Raw genomic sequence first — 17,997 nt, 5'->3', positions numbered from 1 at the left:
CAACAAGTTAGGGAGACTGACGTGCCCGCCTGCACCCCGATCGCGCACCCAGCGCACAGGGCTCCAGCAGCCCTGTCAAGCTGACCTTAGAGATAGCAGAAGGGGGCTAGAGGCAGCCTAAACGTTTGGGCACCAATAATGTGTTTTGGTTTCTTACCAATACTGCTCAGACTGTGTCTCGCCATTCACATTCTTTGAAGCAATCTTTGGAGTTACTAGACCTCACGCACGCACAAGCACCCCTACTCTGCGCCTCTCTGCGGACATGGGGAGTTCAAGTCAGGAGACAAACGAAACGAGAATGGCAAAACTAACCCAACCCACACTCACTCTGAATCATTCAGGGGCATCGCATTGTAACTACTCTTTTATTCCCGTAGAAAGGAATTGTTCCCTTATACACTTGCAGGCTCCACTTCCGATCATTCTCTCATCAGTGTCTTAGATTTCCCTGTATCTCACTGAATTGCCTTTACATCGCAGAATTATGGGAGGGTAGTTTGACCCCTCGATGTTCCCGCCCCCCAATAAATAACATCCGAAGCATCTGCCAGTGAGCGGGGCTTTCAGGTGCCCTTCGCTCTGGCACCTGTTGCAACTCCAAGCCCCGTGCTCACATTCGCCCTTCCCCAGGGAAGGGCTCCTCAGCCGGATCGCCCTTCCTCGGAGCGCAGATTGCCAGGCTGAGAGAGATCGCCTCTGTGCAGCGCCTGAGCTGCCTTCCTTCCCGGCTCTCCCCCAGCGCACCCCACAGCGCCTGAAACCCGCCACTGCTCTGGCCCTGCGGCAAGAGACCAGGCGCCGCTGCCCGGACCTGCCCGGGGAGACACGGGGCAACAGGCCAGATCCTCGTGTTCTGTGCCCGGACACACGTGCGCTGTCCTGCCTGCCTGCCTGGCCGCTCACACGCACTACGAGCGGCTGCTGCTTGGGAAGGCGTTTCACACGAATGACAGCTCTCCGCGAGCAGGCACCACAGCGCCGAGGCAGCTTCCTGCTCTGGGCTCTTTCCTTGGGAAACAGCGCCAACCTTCGGCCGCCGGAAAGTTTCCAGCCCCAGCAGAGCTGCTCGCGTCTTCGGAAGAGAACAGCCGGCACGTGCCCGCCTGCACCCCGATCGCGCACCCAGCGCACAGGGCTCCAGCAGCCCTGTCAAGCTTGACAGTAAAACTGCTCTTTGGAGACAACATAACCCCCTTTCCGTGTATTATTAGAGGGGAAGATAACGCCCACGGGCGGGAAGGCGAGTCAGCCCGGGCATACCGGCCGTGACAAACACCTGCAACAGACGCGCGAAGCAGAACTACAGTCTCCCCGCGCCCAGCAGCCGGGGCTCTGCGAAGCCCTCGCAGCCGGTCCCAGCCGAGCCCCGTCCCGCGGCGCTTACCTTCCTGCACCGCATGGAAGGGGTTGTTGGCTTCTATGAGCTTGATGGAGTACGTGATTTTCTCGCTCTGTAAAATGTCGTCATTGAGGTTCAGATCGGACACCGCCTGCTTGAAGACTTCGTCGTCCTTGGCAGCATTTCCTTCAAAAATGGCACCTGTTGGCATGATCACATCAGAATTTGATCTTTTCCAGGAGGACTGAGGGGTGGGGGAGTTAATGGGGAGATGGGGAGAGATGAGGAGGCTCCATAACTATTCTTGTTTATTTCCCCGTGCCTAAAGTTTCATGTATAAACATCTATATAAATCAGCTACCTCTCTCCCCGGGAGTGCAGAGTGTTTTAACACGGCCAGTTCAGTGTGGCACTGAGAACGTTGTTAAGCTCGGCTCCATGGGAGAATTTCAAAACAAGTTAACAGAAAACAGCTTCCTTGCTCCCGGTGCTTCCTTGCACCGATTTATCGGTGATCGTACACAGGCATTTATTGTTCAGCGCATTAAATCACACACACACACAGTCTTCAAGGGCCCATTCCTCATGAGTTGACTGCAATGGATAGGTGCAGCACAACTAGACTTGCATCATGAAGCCTGTTCTTGCCCAATAGGTTATGTGTGCTTCACGAACCGTCACTTACTGGTTTTTAACCAAAACCTCTAGAAAAAAAATTGCTTTGTGAGTTTGAATGTAATTGAAGGGGTGGGGGTTAGAAACACAACCAACTTTTGCTCTGGGTTTTTTCTGCTGTTCACCTAGTTTGTCATTGTTTGGGGTTTTGAATCTCTGCTGCATACACAAACACACACTGATTTAGAGTCCGCCTGTGTGTTCACTAACCTGAAAGCTTCTAATTTCAGGGCCGTGTTTATGCAGTTAACATGAAAACATCTGGCGAGCTGTGTTACATAATATACTCTGACTACGGGAGCGTGTGTGTGCACATTAGGTTTACTATCTTGTTATGCAGATCAAGGATTTTTTAGGTTGAAGCATTAAAAAAAAGTCACTTCCCTCCCTGACACAATATTGCTTATTCACACCAGCTCTGTGTCCTGAAGCCTTACAAAGATTCGGGTGTAAATTCACAAATCCAAGTTCAGGAGGCTCTTCTCCTTCAATCTTATTTCTGGAAGAGGTGCTAAAATAACACTAAGGCTGAAGTGTGGGCAGGTATACAAGCCACGAATCTATAGCTGGCCTTCACCTTGTCCATTGGCAGGCAAAGGGCAAAGAGACAGAGGCTTTATGGACGTCTGGCCTCCACCACCTGCTGTGTCTCTGGACTCCTCTCTCTCCAGCTCCACTGATGAGAAACGGGGCGCGCTTTCCTCCTCTTCAGCAAATCGCGAAAAAAAGTCAGAAATCTCGAGTTTGCATCCAAGGTGAACACCGTGCTCCTGGTGCAGCTGGAATCCTGTAAGTGTGTCCAGCGCCTGAGAGGATGAGACGCAACCAGGGCTTCCCCGCCGCCCTCCCCCCTCGGAATTCACGGGTAGCTCAGGGCTTTCCTCGCACAGCGGGCAAAGTTGACTCGGTCTCTTTTCTCGGCTAGATCCGCAATGCTGTGGGCTCTGGCCCTGGCCCTCAGCCTCCTGCTTGTTTTACAGGGCTGGTGTTTGAGCATCCTAGTTCTCCCCGCCGCCACCACGTCAGCTGGTTCAAAATCGGTCCCCACCCTCAGACATTTACCCACATGCTCACCCCCGCCCCCTCACGCGTGGCGCCTGGAGGGGGCAAACTTGTTACATTTCATGTTCATCAGGGCACAGGCACGCGCTCTCTAGCTCCGGACTAAACTCCCACCCAGCCTCTCTTGCTCCATGGCTTCTCTCTCTCCTCCCTGAGGATTTTCCTCCTCCTCCTCCTCCTCTAAAGGCGGATGGGAATCACTGCTCTTCATTTCCCCGCCACTCTCCATCTCCTCCCCTCTCATCTGCCAGAAGCCCGGGGGATTTGTGGAGGATTTTGTCCCTCCCTTTCCCCCACCACCATCTTAATTCCTGCCGGTAGCTTTCGACACCCGCCAAAAGGTGACTGCAGAGCCTTTGCCTTTTGCCGGCCAGACTTTCCCTGGACATTCCTCTACCCTTCTCCTAGAAGCCACAAAAGTTACCCGTCCTGCATGAATCCCCCAGCCTCTCCTTCTCCCATCTCCCCCCACTGCCGAGCCAGGTTTCTCCTCGCTGGAGACTTCAAGCCTGCAGCCCAAAGGTTTTAATGAGCCCTTATTCAAACCACAACAGTTGCGCGCACACACACACACACACACACACACACACTGCTACTGCGCATCTACTGCGTCTCCTAACCCTTTCCCAGCCAACTTGTCCCTCCTGCATTCCCGTTATAGTGGCATCTGCTATGATTGGGGAAGGGGACGCTGGGGGTGGAGGGATTTTTGGAAAGTTTCCCCTACGGGATGGTTCCTAATCTATCTTGCCTTGTTTACTAGGGGTGGCGGGGGAAGAGAGAAAACCTCGCACGCAAACAGGTCTGAGCCCAGCATTTACTACAACCGGAGAAACGGCAGCAGCAAACCTGCGTCCTGTCTCCAGAGAAACCCCTGCCGCGATTCAGTGCTAACGTGCTCGCAGCATCCTTGCAACCAAAAGGGACCCCACCGTCGCTTCCTCATCTCGCTGCTAACTTTGCAATTCAGAGGATTCGGGTGGCTTTTGTGCCCCCCTCTTGGGGGAGTTAATGGGGCTTCCTCGCCCTCTGCCCGTGACATGATGGGGTTTTAAGGAGACACCATCCCTTTCTTGTATTTGTTGCTTTCTCCCCCCTCGTCCCCCCTTCTTACCAATGTGGATGATGGAGTCCGCCCGTACTGAAACGCACTGAAATATCCAGGGGAAAAGCCAGAGCATCACCACTTCCATTTCCAGCCTCTCGCGGAGCACATCAGCCCGGGTTTGATGGAGAGACAGAGACGGGGGAAAAGAAGAGGGGGGGAAAGGTACCCAGATTAAAAAAAAATATCAGAAAATCCCAGACCCCGAAATCCCAAGGATTTTCCAAGATTGAGACGATGGAGAGAACGGGAAAGCAGGGGAACGACAGCAAGAAAAAGGCTGGGGCTAAAAATATATGCAGATGGATAGATCCTAGGTGTCTGCGAGGAAGCAGCAGCAGCAGGGCAGAGACTTCAGCAGCAGCTCTTCACCACTCCGTGTGTGTCTGAGCCCCAGCACACAGCAAACTGCGGAGGACCGCCCCCCCCCTCCACAGACCACGTGATTGCAGAGACTCACCACTCAATATAGTCTGGGCGAAACACACGGGGAGATGGAGAGAGGAGCGTAGAGGAGGGAAACAGTGGAGCCCAGTTCCACCCAGGAGCCTAGCCAAAAACGGGGGCTGGAGGGGGTGGCACGAGGAGATGGGGAGAGAAGAGCTCGGATTACATAGGATAGGAGAAAAGGTCTGTGGCGACAGAGCGGGGGGTGGGGGGGTAGGAGGCTTTCAACAGGAAGGGGAGTTTGAGATAGGAGAGAAAGATCTATGCCGGATCAGTGAATCTGACTACAGTCTGAGCGGCAGAGGGGTACGAAGAGACGCTCTAACATAAAGGGGGGGATCCTAGCTCCCCGGTTGCTGGAGGAAAGCGCTCCAGCATCACTTGCGGGGAACAGCTTTCCCCCACAGGCTAGTGCAGATTTTATGGAGATGCACGTATCCACCAGCTGCCCAGGCTTGCTTTACTCCCAGCAGACGCTATCCACTCATGTGCCTCCATTCAATCCAGCTTTCCCGGTGCTGAAGAGGTCAGAGGATGCTGGCTCTAGCCTTCCCCCATGACTCTGTGTCCCCCTCTTCCCGGCATCACTGTGGAGGGGACCGAAGTTCAGAGCACCGTTAACGAAGATTTGGGAGCCCGCCTCTATAGAGGGACTGAGGGAGTTTAATTCCTTGAACTACCTGGAAATCTTACCGGCCTTTTCCTGGCCAGTCTGGAAACTTAGCCTCTGAATCGCAGCCCGGCTGCTTTATTTGGTTTCGGCGTTTGCCCCCACCAGCCCTCTGGCTAGGGAAGCGCTGGCTAAAAGTTTGAAGCTGGAGTAATCGGTTGCATTAAAAATTGGGAGTTCTGCCTCACCCCACGGGGGGAGGAGGATTTATTCATCAATCAATGGCGTCATTAGTATAAAAATAAACAGCTCTGGGGAAAAGGCAAGGGTGAATGGAAGCCGCAGATTTAGAAAATCTTATTACTTGGTTCCTGGTTTTTAAACTTAAGTGACAAAATTGTATCGTGTTGCAAAGTAAAAAGGAACAGGAACGCGCGTGGTTGGTGTAATAAAGATGCTGCTGAGGAGGGTATGACATTCCAGGGTTCCTGTTCCAATCTCAAGACCAGGATCTTATTTTCCGTTGACGATCTAACTGAAAACGTGATATTTTCCTGCACACTAGGAAAGTGGTACCACAAAGCTGTCCTCTCTCTCTCTCAGTTTAAGCTTTCAATGAAATCTAATTCATAAATTGGACATGCTCAGAAGACTAATTCATCCCCTAAAACAAATGCATCAGTGATTGCAGGCATCCAAACGTGCTAAGAGTTTAAATATGACAAGGATCCCGGGAAAACAAATTCATTCAGGAGCCTGAAACGTAATTAAAACTACTGCCAGGAAAATGAGTTGAGAGCAGGATGTTACCAAGATGATTAAATCGCTCTGGGGCTGAAGCCGGGACTGCTTTAGCAATAGATACATGTAATGGCAGTGTTTGGACATTATGAGGCGGGACAAAGATGACTGGAGGTCAGTCATCCTGCAAGTGCAGAGACTAGGAGTAAAGCGTTAAAGTCAGATCCTGCTCCCACTGAAGTCAATGACAAAACTCTCACCCACTTCAATGGGAGCAGGATCTGGCCTCTGCTTGTTTGCTATCAAGGAATCCGTCTACAGACTACCTAAATTAGGGGCTTTTCTACATAATATTCCAGTGGTCCATTTCCCCTGTCCTCTCTTGCACTAGTAATTTCAGATCAATGGAGCATACATTTTATAACCATCACCTTGTTTATTTAGTGTTCATTTCTCCAGTTACTTCGGACTAACTAGAGAGATTGCTTCTGTAGTGCAGAGAGCATTCTTCATGCAGAGCGTAGTACCACAAAAACGCTTGACACTAAGGGGTAGTTAAAACAGGTAAGCTTTCCAGTCGTGGGTGAGGGAGGAAACACAAATGGATTGAGTAGAGTAAAGGAAAAGGAAAAGGAAGATGAAATTAAAATGGTGCCAGGGAGGATCCCTGTTCATTGGTCTGTGCCAGCTTGCTATTGAGTTTGTTATAGTCACAGCTTTTGATCAGGAAGAGGCAGGGGGTAAATGAAACAAGATACACTTTTTAGAATAATCACATTCTAACTATTCTAATTTACAGTGTTTTGGTTTTACACATGCAGTTTCCCACTGATCAGTGCGAAACGATTAAATACCATACTCAGTAATCCATGGAATAAAAACATTTAAGCCAGATAATTGGCTTCTAAGACAAAGATCAATAGAAACTTTCCTTATCTGACTACTTTAGCAAGTAAAAATTAATTCTAATTTACATTTGTTTCAAATCAATATGCACTTACTGACTGATGCTGTGAAGAAGGGCACAGAGCTATTCTTCTGGTTACCTGTGAAATTAAACACCCATATTCTCTGCAGTCATACTGTAGTATGCATATGGGATTTATGGGAAGAAATTTATTCCATCATATAACCTCTTTGCCTTAGTCCCTCTATCTGGAAAATGGGGTTAACAACATAGCATTGTGGGGGAGGTAGTTCACTCAAGTTTGTAAAGTGCCGTGGGATCCTCAGACAGAAGGCCCTGTAGAATTACAAATGTCATCCTATCTATTTATAAAGGCATCCAAACACCATTCATTTAGACTTCAAGCTCTTTGGAGCAAGTTTGTCTCCTATTGTGTGTTTGCACAGTACTACTACAGTGGGTCCCTAACCTCAGCTGGGTTCTCTAGGGACTACTGCAATAAGTAAATAATAAAACAGTAATGCATAACTTTTCAACTAAAACTAACAAAGAATCCACCAGCCAAATAAATTAGAAGGGAAATTGAAGTGCAAGCTACTTCATCCACATAAACGATTGATTCCCAACAGGGAAGAGTAGGGAAAGAAAAGAAGGGAGCTCAAACTATACAAAAATAGGCCAACTGAAGAGTTGCCAATATGAATATACTTTTGTCTCTGCTAACTGACAATGTGAAAGACAAATAATGCCTAAAAGAAAGTCATCCCATTATCACGAACATAAAAACAGCTTTACATTTTAAGAAAATGTACAACCTCAGCTAATAAAGGAGACCAGAACTCAAACTGAAATTGTGCTCAGACTGCTAATTGTGGCCCCAAAGCAGCACCTGGATTTCAGTTCCCCAGTCTTCCCTTTGAAAATTGGTCAGCCTACAAGGAGAGGGCAGAGGGAAATAAGAAGAGGCCGAACCTGCAGCCACATCACTTGTGGTCAATAGGGCTCTGCATGGGTGCAGGGGTTTACACACATAGAGCTCAATGCAGGCTTGGGGTCTGTATGTAGACTCATTCAGTCTTCCCAAAGCTACCCATGAAAGAGGAGAAGCATCAATGTTTGGTGCAATCCTGCTAGCCCATCATGTGCAGGAGCACGATTGATTTAATAGGAATTCTGCACTTGGAGGACTTGTAAGATCAACACCTTAATGTTGGATTTTTTTTCTTGCTTTAAGTCAAACACTTACGATTATTGACCCACTGCTTGTATTTAATTTCTGTTTGGATGGCTTTGCTTTCAAAATGCTCTTTACAAAGGGAAACAAAATAAGATTAGAATTATGTACATCAGAATTTGAATTCTTTAGGCCCCATATAAATAGAAGGTCATTTCAGTTCCGCCATTCATCATCTAATCAGAAGAGCTCTCACATTTTGCTATGGCTATACATAGTTCAGACACAGCACTACATACTAAAAAGCTAATCCATTTGCAGGCATTTTGCATAGTAAGAATATTATGACTCACCATAATATTCCATCATCACTGTGTAGGGGCTGAGCCATTGCATATTACATAAGGGACAACACTGGATTTTCTGTGTCAGTGGAAGATTAGCGTATCATTAGAAATAGGTAATGTAGCTACTACACTATTCAAAGTTCAATACTTTGGCAACAGAGGTGGTGCTGAGTGCCATTATAAAGTTCACCTGCCTCTGCAAACCACCTTGGTGATTTTAAGCTCACCCATCATAAGATATTGCTGTATATAGTTCTGTTGTCAGAATGAATGTGAAATGAAATCTATGCTGATGGGCTAGACTATTTTACAAGCACAGTTTGAATGAAGCTCTGCAAAATTCATTGAATTAGAATTCTTGAACGTCTCAGAAAGGTGAACTGAAAGGCTTACCAGTTGCAGAGGTCTAGAATTCAGAACTTTCTCTCTCCTGCCACAGCAAATGCCATCACTGGACTCTACAGCTAGTTCCAATAGTGCTGCCAAAGCTGCAACTGCACAAGGTGCCCATACCATGGGGGGGGGCTACCAATGTCAGCGTGATGAAAATGCTCCACAGTGTGCACAAAGCTGTTGATGAAAGAGAGATCTGCAACAGGGCCTTGCTAAAATGGCAGCTAACACCTAAAAGTAAATGGGGTGGCTGCAGCTTCCACCTTTTCTTCCTCCTCCCCCTACCTTCCATCCTCCCCTTGTGGCTAAACCAAATTTTCCCAAGTGAAAACGGGGATGCTGTCCAATATGGGGTGTTTGGGGGGAAATTATGGAATTTGATTGGGAAGTGGGGGGAAGGGGAGAGAGATGCACCAACTCTTCCCTCTCCCACTACCCTCCCCTTTGCAGAATGAATAACTGCAACACTTTTAAAATAAAATGGTTCTCCACTTGCGAAGTAACTCCCTGCTCTCCACGTGTCAGTATATAATGCCTGCATCTGTAACTTTCACTCTATGCATCCAAAGAAGCGAGGTTTTTACCCACGAAAGCTTATGCCCAAATAAATCTGTTAGTCTTTAAGGTTCCACCAGACTCCTCCTTGTTTTTGTAGATACAGACTAACACAGCTACTCCCCAATACTTTAAAATAAAGGGCAGGGGTGGGAGAATACACTATTTATCCCTCTCTTGTTCCTTCACAGCTCTGTCCCAGTCCTCACTTTTTCTCACCCTTCCCCTGCCTCCACCCAATCTAGCGCTTATCATCCTAACTCCCACTGCTGTCTTCCCACCCACAAGTTACCTCTGATTCCTGCACCCCACCAATTCCGCCACATACACTTGACCTTATTTACCAATTTGCTCATTCTTCCATTCACCCACACACTCAACTCTATTGTTCAGGGAAATTCATGCACTTCCCCAGTTGCCATCAGGGGTGCTTCTAGCCAATAGAGCATTTGCCAGCTCTGGTGCAGATACTGGGCAGAGGTGGGGTGGGGCTGCTCAGTCCCTTCATTGACTGTTTAGCTCTCACTTAGCTGGGGCGACTAGCGGGGCATCATCTTCCCCAATGACATGCCCTGGCAATTCCATTCCAACATATGGAAGGGGGCAGAGTCAGGAATTCTAGCTCAAGGAAAAGGGCAGATCAGCTGTAGAGTAGCCCCAAAACTATTGGGGGGAGTGGGAGTTAGCAGGGGTGGCTGTCCTTTGGAATTTGCCTCCCACAATGGAGGCACAGACCACGGCTAGGCTTCGGAGCTGTGACTGGGTCCTCAGGATCTGACCCATAAAAAGTTTATATTTTTTATCCCACTCTGCCCCATCAAAAGAGATCGGAATTGCTACTACTAGCTCCTCTTGAGTTTCCTATAATGTGAAGCAAGTATCCCACTGTATTAGCTGCTTGTTCTAGGAAGTATAAATCCTCCTTGGTGTGTGCGAATTAAAAAAAAATAAATCAAGATTATTCTGTTTACTGAATTTTAATTTATTTTTGCAAACAGAAAGCAGGCTTTTAATTACTTTGCAAATTAGAATTTTATTGGGTTTTCCAGTAAAAGCTTTATTCCTAGGTAGGGACAGTACTGCAGAAACCCCAATCCCATTATATAGACTTAAGTTTGATGGACAGGATTCCTGGAATTTTTTTAGCTCCACCTCCTCCTTTGCTGATTACCCTGATTTTAAATTGCTTTATTGCAGGTTCCTTTATTTTGGTGAACCCCACTTTTCTTTTTCCAGGGTTGTTAGCATAGCAAGATAAATCTTGCAGGAGAAATAATGGACTGGATTTTCTCTGTGAGGAGGGGCTTCTGAATCAGATTTTTCATAGAATGCTTGATGTTCTTGATTAAATTTGTTATGTGTCTACTAACAAAATGAAAGTTTGTTAACCAGACGCTATGCTGCTCGAGATGATGTCTTTTAACATGATAGCAGTTTGCCTACCTTATTTCCAGATTTCTAACGGGTTTGATTCAACAGAATGCATACTTGCCTTTAGCATGTATTTGATTTAATTCATGTTATGTTTGGTTAATTCCATCAGTTCAATATTTGTTGCATCATGCTCGGAAGTATTTTTTGTTCCCCCTCACCTTAAGCTGTGCCATTTGATGCCCTGTTTATTTTATTTATTTATCATAGAATATCAGGGTTGGAAGGGACCTCAGGAGGTCATCTGGTCCAACCCCCTGCTCAAAGCAGGACCAATTCCCAACTAAATTTATGTTTTTGAAGCAGACTTCTTTACAACAGGCCCTCTCATGCAGGCTTTTCCAGCCTCCCACATTTTTCTAGGAGCATAAATAGATGCTTAATTTAGTCCATGGAAGAATATGGCTTTATGTGGTATATTTAATCTCCATCTAGGCATTTGTGTTTTAGAAACACTTAGATTCAGAAGAAACTGAAAAGGAGCGTGGTTATTCACAACTGTTTCCTATAAATGTCTATATGGTGTTTTGCAAAGCTTTCTACAGAATACATTTGATAGCCTTTATTTAATTGTCATTAAATCATTAAAATTGATAGTATGTTTTATGCAGAGCTACAGCAAGTATAGCCCTTATCTGCAGACTGATGCCTGCCAGGTCATAAATTACAACCCTGATATTGCTGTCTTTTTTGCTCATATAATACCATTAATGGCACTGCGTGTTGATCTGTCCAAAAGGTTAAAGGCCAGCCATGTATTAGCATAGTCGGGTTATCGTTGTTTTGCATGTGGACAGGCAGCCAAAGAATCATCTGTCATTTCCTTAGGCACATTAATATTACTGGATAGAACTTCTGCCTTCACTTCAGCATATTGATTTTTATTGTTTTATTTGGACAGAGAACCTACATGGCATGTTTCTGGTCTCTGATTGGAAAATCCTTAAAAATCAATGTTCTACTGCATATATCTATTTTTGAATGCCTGGGTTTTGAACTGTTATGGGGGTAGGGGATGTGGGAAGAGTGTGGTGGGAGAAGGGTACAGTTGCCATTTTTAATCCAGAGATATACATGAGGATCAAAAACTAAAAAATGAAAATATTTTATTTTTATATTAAAATGTTTTCTGAATTAATCCCATTGCATTCAAGTTTTTGAAAAGGAAAAAATATATATAAATTCCTCTGTTTCCCCCTCCCCAGGATATTCAGAATTTTATCAAGCGGAACTATCACTCACAAACATTTAAAAGTGCTGAAATCTCTGCTTTCATCTGTCATAATCACACCATCTAGTATTTAAAAGTGTTTAAACCTCTTTTAAAAAAAACAACAACATAGATGCCTCAAGTTAGGTAACTAACTCCATATTTAAGTGCTGAAGAACTTGATCCGAATCCCTTTCAAGTTAATAGACAGAATCTCACTACTTTCAATGGGTTTTGCATTACACCCTAAATGAGCAGCCTGATTACCAGATGTGCAGAGTACCCACAGCCCCTGGAGTCAGGAGCAGCGCCAGGGTTTTTGGCGCCCTAGGCAGGGGTCCTTCCGCGCTCCCGGTCTTCGGGGCACTTCGGCGGCGGGTCCCGGATCTAGTGAAGGACCCGCCGCAGAATTGCCGCCGAAGACCCAGAGCGCGGAAGGACCCCCCAACGCCGAATTGCCACCGAGGGCGGCAAAATGCCGCCCCCCCAATCCTGGTGCCCTAGGCAACCGCCTAGGTCACCTAAATGGAAGTGCCGGCCCTGCCTGGAGTCCAAACAGATGGGGCAAACAAAGAGAGAAGTCATTCTTTATTGCATATTCATAACTCCAGAACAGGCAGAGGTTTAAATTAGAGAAAGGAGGATATTTTCAAACTAATAGCTTATTCCCCACAAAAACATGCAGTTTGGGGTTGACCAAAACTATTTGCAAATATGTGTTGATTTGGTCAATGGTTTTGGCCAAAAGAAAATGAGGAAAAGTCAAACATTTCCTTTTGACATTTTTTAAAACAAACCTTTCAGTTTGTATCAAATTGATGTTTTGAAAATTTGGTAGATTTAATTTTTTATGGACAAAACACACTAACAAAATGACACTAAACCAAAAAAACCCCAAAAATGTTTGTTCTCTGAGCTCTAATTTATATCAACCAACTTCACATGGAACCGTTGTTTCTACTTAAGGGAGAACATGTTATTTTTGACACTTACAATATTTCATATAGACACTTCATCACAAATATTTTCCTCCTATAGAAGGGACACCATCCACCTTAAAAATCATAGTGTTCAAATCCGTTTCTGTGCGTTTATTTTTAAAAACAGTTATTACTTTAAGATTGATCTAAATTATGGGGTGGCTGTGCTGTCTAAAGGCAAACAGCAGGCCACTAGTAGTGCTCCTGCATTTATTTTGGTTTATTTATTCATTCATTCATTCTGATTTACACTGATTTATCCTGGGACCATAGGCAAGTCCCAACCTTGCTACTCAGTTTGCACACTTATAAACTGGATATACTACCACACAGTGGTGGTGGTAACACAAAGTCCTTTGAAAGCTTCACAAGCATTCAGAAGGGTAAAATAGTTTTACCTCCAAAGCATACAGAAGGGTAAAGTAGTTTTACCTCCACTTCAGGAAAATCTGATCCTTTCCTACCATCAAATCAAAATATATTGTCTTTACTGACTACTACAATGGACCAATTCTTCAATCTGACAAGGTCTCTCTTTGGACTGGTAGTGCCATATTGTGTAGTCTTCTCTGTTAGTAAGTTTTTGCAGCACCTACTTTGCAGACGTTGTACAAACAGGATATTTGCCTTTCCAGGTCCACATGTAATTCTACTAACATTAATGGCAGTCACCATGTGGAGTGAGATAAGAATATACCCCCGAAGATTTTTGTTTTCTTCTGTATAAGACTGCCCTTCATCAAGTTCAGCATTCATGCCATTGGTTCCAAAAACAGATGAAGTGAAGGTTTGAGAATAGAAACATCAGCTTGACTCATATTGTATTCCTGACTCCAAAACGTATTTTAGAAAAGACTTGGGTTATTGTACTTCTGTCTCCAAGAAAAAAAATATCAAGCTGAACCATATGCTAAACTTTCATAATATTTATTAAATACAAGATTGGAAAATGGAGTTTCCTTAAAGGGAAGTGTAATCTTTAGCTGATATAGCAGGGAAGCCAGGCTCCAGACCTCTATTCCCACCTCAGTCATTGTTTCACTTTGACTAACGGGATAGGCTGTTGCATGAATCTTGTGTTTGGATCCTAATTCAAGGACAAACTAGAACACAAAGGACCTTTAACTGCCTCACAGAGTGAAGTGTCCCAAGGCTGGAGGGAAGCTAGGCCTGGAGGTGGCAGAGAGCTGGGCCAATAATTAGTAGACAATAATACATAAATTTAGCCTCTTTTTCTCACAATTTTCTCAGATTACTTGCTGTTGAAATTATTTTAATAATTTCGAACAAATAGTTCTTGGACTGCACTCATTTGTGAGTACTTACTGTGGGTGCGAGTATTTAATATTCAGACTGTCTTGCTAGTTTTGAGAGGTGACTTCGATCACACAGAATGTTTCTGCTCCCTGATTGGAAGAGCAAAATTCCTAGTCTGGTTTGCAGTGCTGATAAATTCACTTATTCCAAATTGCTTTTCCACACATATACTACGCTACTCACTTAAAATTAGCTGTTTCCACAGACACTCCTGCTGTGAACTCATTCAAGCATTCACATGTTTTTCATAATTCGGACCACATCTTAGGACATTGTTTCCCCATCCATTCACAACCATGCAGAACCTCTCCTTTCCCATTCGTGATCATATAACCTCATCCTTTAACATGGAAATGTAAAAGTATTTAAATGACTTTTCAGTTGTCTTACTACAGCTTAGCAAGTAGACACAAGAGGAGAACTGCACCATATGACCATCTGTCTCTACACAGGCCCCTGATTGGATACCATTGCCTTAGAATATCCATAGTGAACACATGCTCACACACACCCCTGAAGAAGCAAGTCCATTTAAAAATTCAAAAGACTATTCAGACTTATTGTTTGTAGGGTTTATCCAGCTGTGGTGTGCTGTGCCTGAGAATTCTTGATTACACGTCCCTTGGGGACTGATGCCCATTCACCTCCTATTTACTGTATTTTGGGTAGCATCTGGAAGTGGAGCTAGAGGTACTACTCCACAAACAACATAGTCAAATCCACCTACTCTTGGAGAGAAGGTATAAGAGGCCCGAGGTAAGCCGACTCAGAGGCCCAGCAAAACTTAAGTGAACCTGGGGTAACAGGATGGGTGGAAATGGAACAGGAGGTAAAATACACTATAATCGAAAACAGGTTGTACTTCAAGGCTCTGGGACTCACTGTGTAAACCTTTAAAATAAAAACCATGTGGTTCATAAACCTTAACTCTGGAGCAGAGTTTGACAAGTCAATGCAATAGGCAGCGTGCCTACACTGACTGGCACAAGTCACTGAATTGCTTCATTTACCCAGTCTGTAAATGGAGATAGTACTTGCCCACCTCAATGGGAGGCTGTGGGGCTTTAACCATAGTATTTGTGACCCCAGGGTGCCTAGGGTAAACCTCACTGAAAATGCCAACGTCAGGGCAGGCTGCGAAAGGGAGAGCAGGTACTCCCATATTCCACATTTACTAGCCATGTACATTACAGTGTGCCAATGTTTAGTCTAGAAGGCCAATTGTCACTTTCTGATACAAACATGTTAAATTCACTCTCATCGCTAATTTAGAAGTTGACAAGTTCTTGGGGAGGAGAAATGGTTGCAGGCAGTATGCTCTTCTTTCTTTCATTATAGAAACCACTTTCTTTTGCTTTACTAAGCTCTTGGATGCTAGGTGTTACACCCTCAGGAAACAGGCTTGTTTTGTTATGAGGTAAGTTTATTAAATTGAGTTCTGACCTTTTAGAGCATATGCAAGCAGGTCTTCCACTTTCTGGAAGCACAAGAAAGATCTATCACGTATTGCCCTGACTCTTGCAAAACCTAACCTGTTCTTAAAGGCACAGCTCCCATTAACTACATTAGAGACAAAAAAATAAAAAAGCAAATTTTCAAACTGATCTCTAAATACTGTATTTTAAACTATAAAACCATTACAACAGTTAGTTATTCTAGGGTCCCTCAGCTTTATTGCCATCATAATAAAGTTCCCCTTATTTGACCAGCCTCATTAAATGTCATGCTTCCTCCATTCCAAAAAAATTTTAATTCCTTCCTTTACTTTCAGCCCCCTGGTGATTCCCTGTGGCTTGTGCTTTAGCTATAGTGTACTCACCTGGCTTCCACGTTGATGGAAATTTCCTAGTTTACTCCTATGTAGGCGTTAGCAGCTTTTCATGCAACCTTCAAAGTCTGTGGGGAAAGGAAGCTTTAAGTCAATGGAAAGGATAGTTCTATAGCAATGCCGAGCTTTTCTCTGACATCGGGTCCTCCTTTAAAGCCATGTGCCATTAAGTTACTCTTGTGGTACTCCCCTCTTCAAGAGTGTGCAGACATGGAGTAGAAACTAATGTCATTCCTGATAGCATCAACTCCAAATAGAATTCTGCTTATGCAGCTGTGGGATTGAAACCTACTTCAAGTTCCCAACCCTGCCTTGTGCCCACCCTTTCCACAGACACCTGACTGAGCTGAGGAGCAAATGGCTTTTGTGAGCTGCTCCTCTGTACCTTTGACCATTTTTGCTCCCCTGCATACAGGGAGGGAGAATTGGGCCCTATATTTACTTTACTCAGCATGATTCCCTTCACCTTCCCCTGAACCCTATGCATCTTAATTTAGTGCATCAAAAAATCAGTCTCTACTTTTCCTGTCACACAACTATTTTCATTCTCAAAACTTATAAGCTATAAGCACCAAGAACATGAATACCTCAAGTACACAGCGACCTTTATGGTAATATGTTACAATAAATTTAGATTCCGTTTCAAGCCCTGTTTGGAGTGCTACCTCTAAGTGAGGATTCTTATTAATCACTTACACTTCTAATGGACTTACCCCTTATAAACCATTTCTGTTTTACATTCCAAAACTGATTTGCATTCTCAGAATTTCAACTTCACCACTTAGGACTGGGCACACTCACATATAGCTGATGCAGGCTCCCTTCAAAGGAGCAGCTCACCCAAGGTCAGAGCCCAAAGAAACAAACCAGTGACATATGTTTGTGCGACAAAGTCATTAAAAAACAGACACTGACTTTTTAGGAATATGCAGATTGAATATTATACCAATTCCTGAAGTTCCCAGGGCTCTGTCTGGAGTCAGCCCTTCATTCTTTGGGCCAGATTGTGGCTGATCCCTGAGCTGGGAAGCAAGGAACATTCCCTACCCTTAACCTTTTACACACTGGCCAGCCACAATTGCAGACCCCTCTCTCTCTCTCTCTCTCTCACCTGAGCTCACAGGCTGTTCCTCCAGATAAATGCTGATCAGCCCAAAGAGACAAGCAAGGCTGTAGTCATATCCCCACCCAGGGCCAGCTCCAGGCACCAAGCATGTGCTTGGGGCGGAAACTGGAGGGGGGTGGCGTGGCGCTCCGGCCCGAGAGCGGGGCTGCGACTGGGCTCGCTGCCCTCCCGCGGCGCTCTGGCCGGGCTGGGAGAGCGGGGCCCCGGCCGGACTCTCCACCTTCCTCCCGGTGCTCTGGCCGCCGGGGAGAGCGGAGCTGTAGCGGGCTCACCGCCCTCCCCCCCGCGCTCCGGCCGGTCAGGGAGAGCAGGCCCGCAGCCAGGCTCGGCGCCCTCCCCTGCTGCGCTCCCCGCCAGGGGCGGGTGAGAGGCTTTTTGCCTCGGGCAGCAAAAAAGCCAGAGCTGGCCCTGTCCCCACCACAGCTATTACACAGGCCAGCTCAGCTGGATGGCCACAGCAAGGAGCATAGGGTGCAGCGCACTGTAAATAAGAGTGGGCATGATTCCCCTGAACATCAGAGGCCTCTTGGAGACACTGAACCTGCTTTAGGCACAGTCCATCTTGGAGCTTACAGTAGCAGTGTAGTTCTGCACCCGCTTGAGTATTGGACACAGCCTACAGGGCTGATTGAACCTTACATAACGACATACATACATTACATAACATAACGATACAAGACTAAGATCAAATTAGGCCTGTGCTAGCATGTCATTTCCTGGGGGAATCCCCATTCTAGTGCATTGACC

General features: G+C 45.6%; 1 protein-coding gene across 8 annotated transcripts in view; it reads right to left on the bottom strand.

Moving 5' to 3' along the window:
• The window catches only part of GRID1 (glutamate ionotropic receptor delta type subunit 1), an 890,310-nt gene that overhangs the window by 827,694 nt on the left and 44,619 nt on the right, over nucleotides 1-17,997 (bottom strand). For 4 of the 8 annotated variants that reach the window (XM_065551842.1, XM_065551845.1, XM_065551840.1 and 1 more), the window contains exons 1-2: nucleotides 4,194-4,796; nucleotides 1,388-1,543 (exon numbers count right to left, since the gene is read on the bottom strand). In XM_065551842.1, coding sequence (XP_065407914.1) covers nucleotides 1,388-1,543; nucleotides 4,194-4,272 — 235 coding nt within the window. In that variant the 5' untranslated portion in view covers nucleotides 4,273-4,796. Of the gene's footprint in view, nucleotides 1-1,387; nucleotides 1,544-4,193; nucleotides 4,799-8,803; nucleotides 8,981-16,115; nucleotides 16,193-17,997 lie in introns of those variants that run through there. The other 4 variants (XM_065551837.1, XM_065551839.1, XM_065551838.1 and 1 more) reach the window with 3 other exon arrangements.

Source organism: Chrysemys picta, chromosome 7, assembly GCF_011386835.1.
Source record: "Chrysemys picta bellii isolate R12L10 chromosome 7, ASM1138683v2, whole genome shotgun sequence".
Taxonomy (NCBI): domain Eukaryota; kingdom Metazoa; phylum Chordata; order Testudines; family Emydidae; genus Chrysemys; species Chrysemys picta.
Note: the sequence above shows the minus strand (reverse complement) of the source record. Positions and strands in the feature narration are given on the sequence as shown.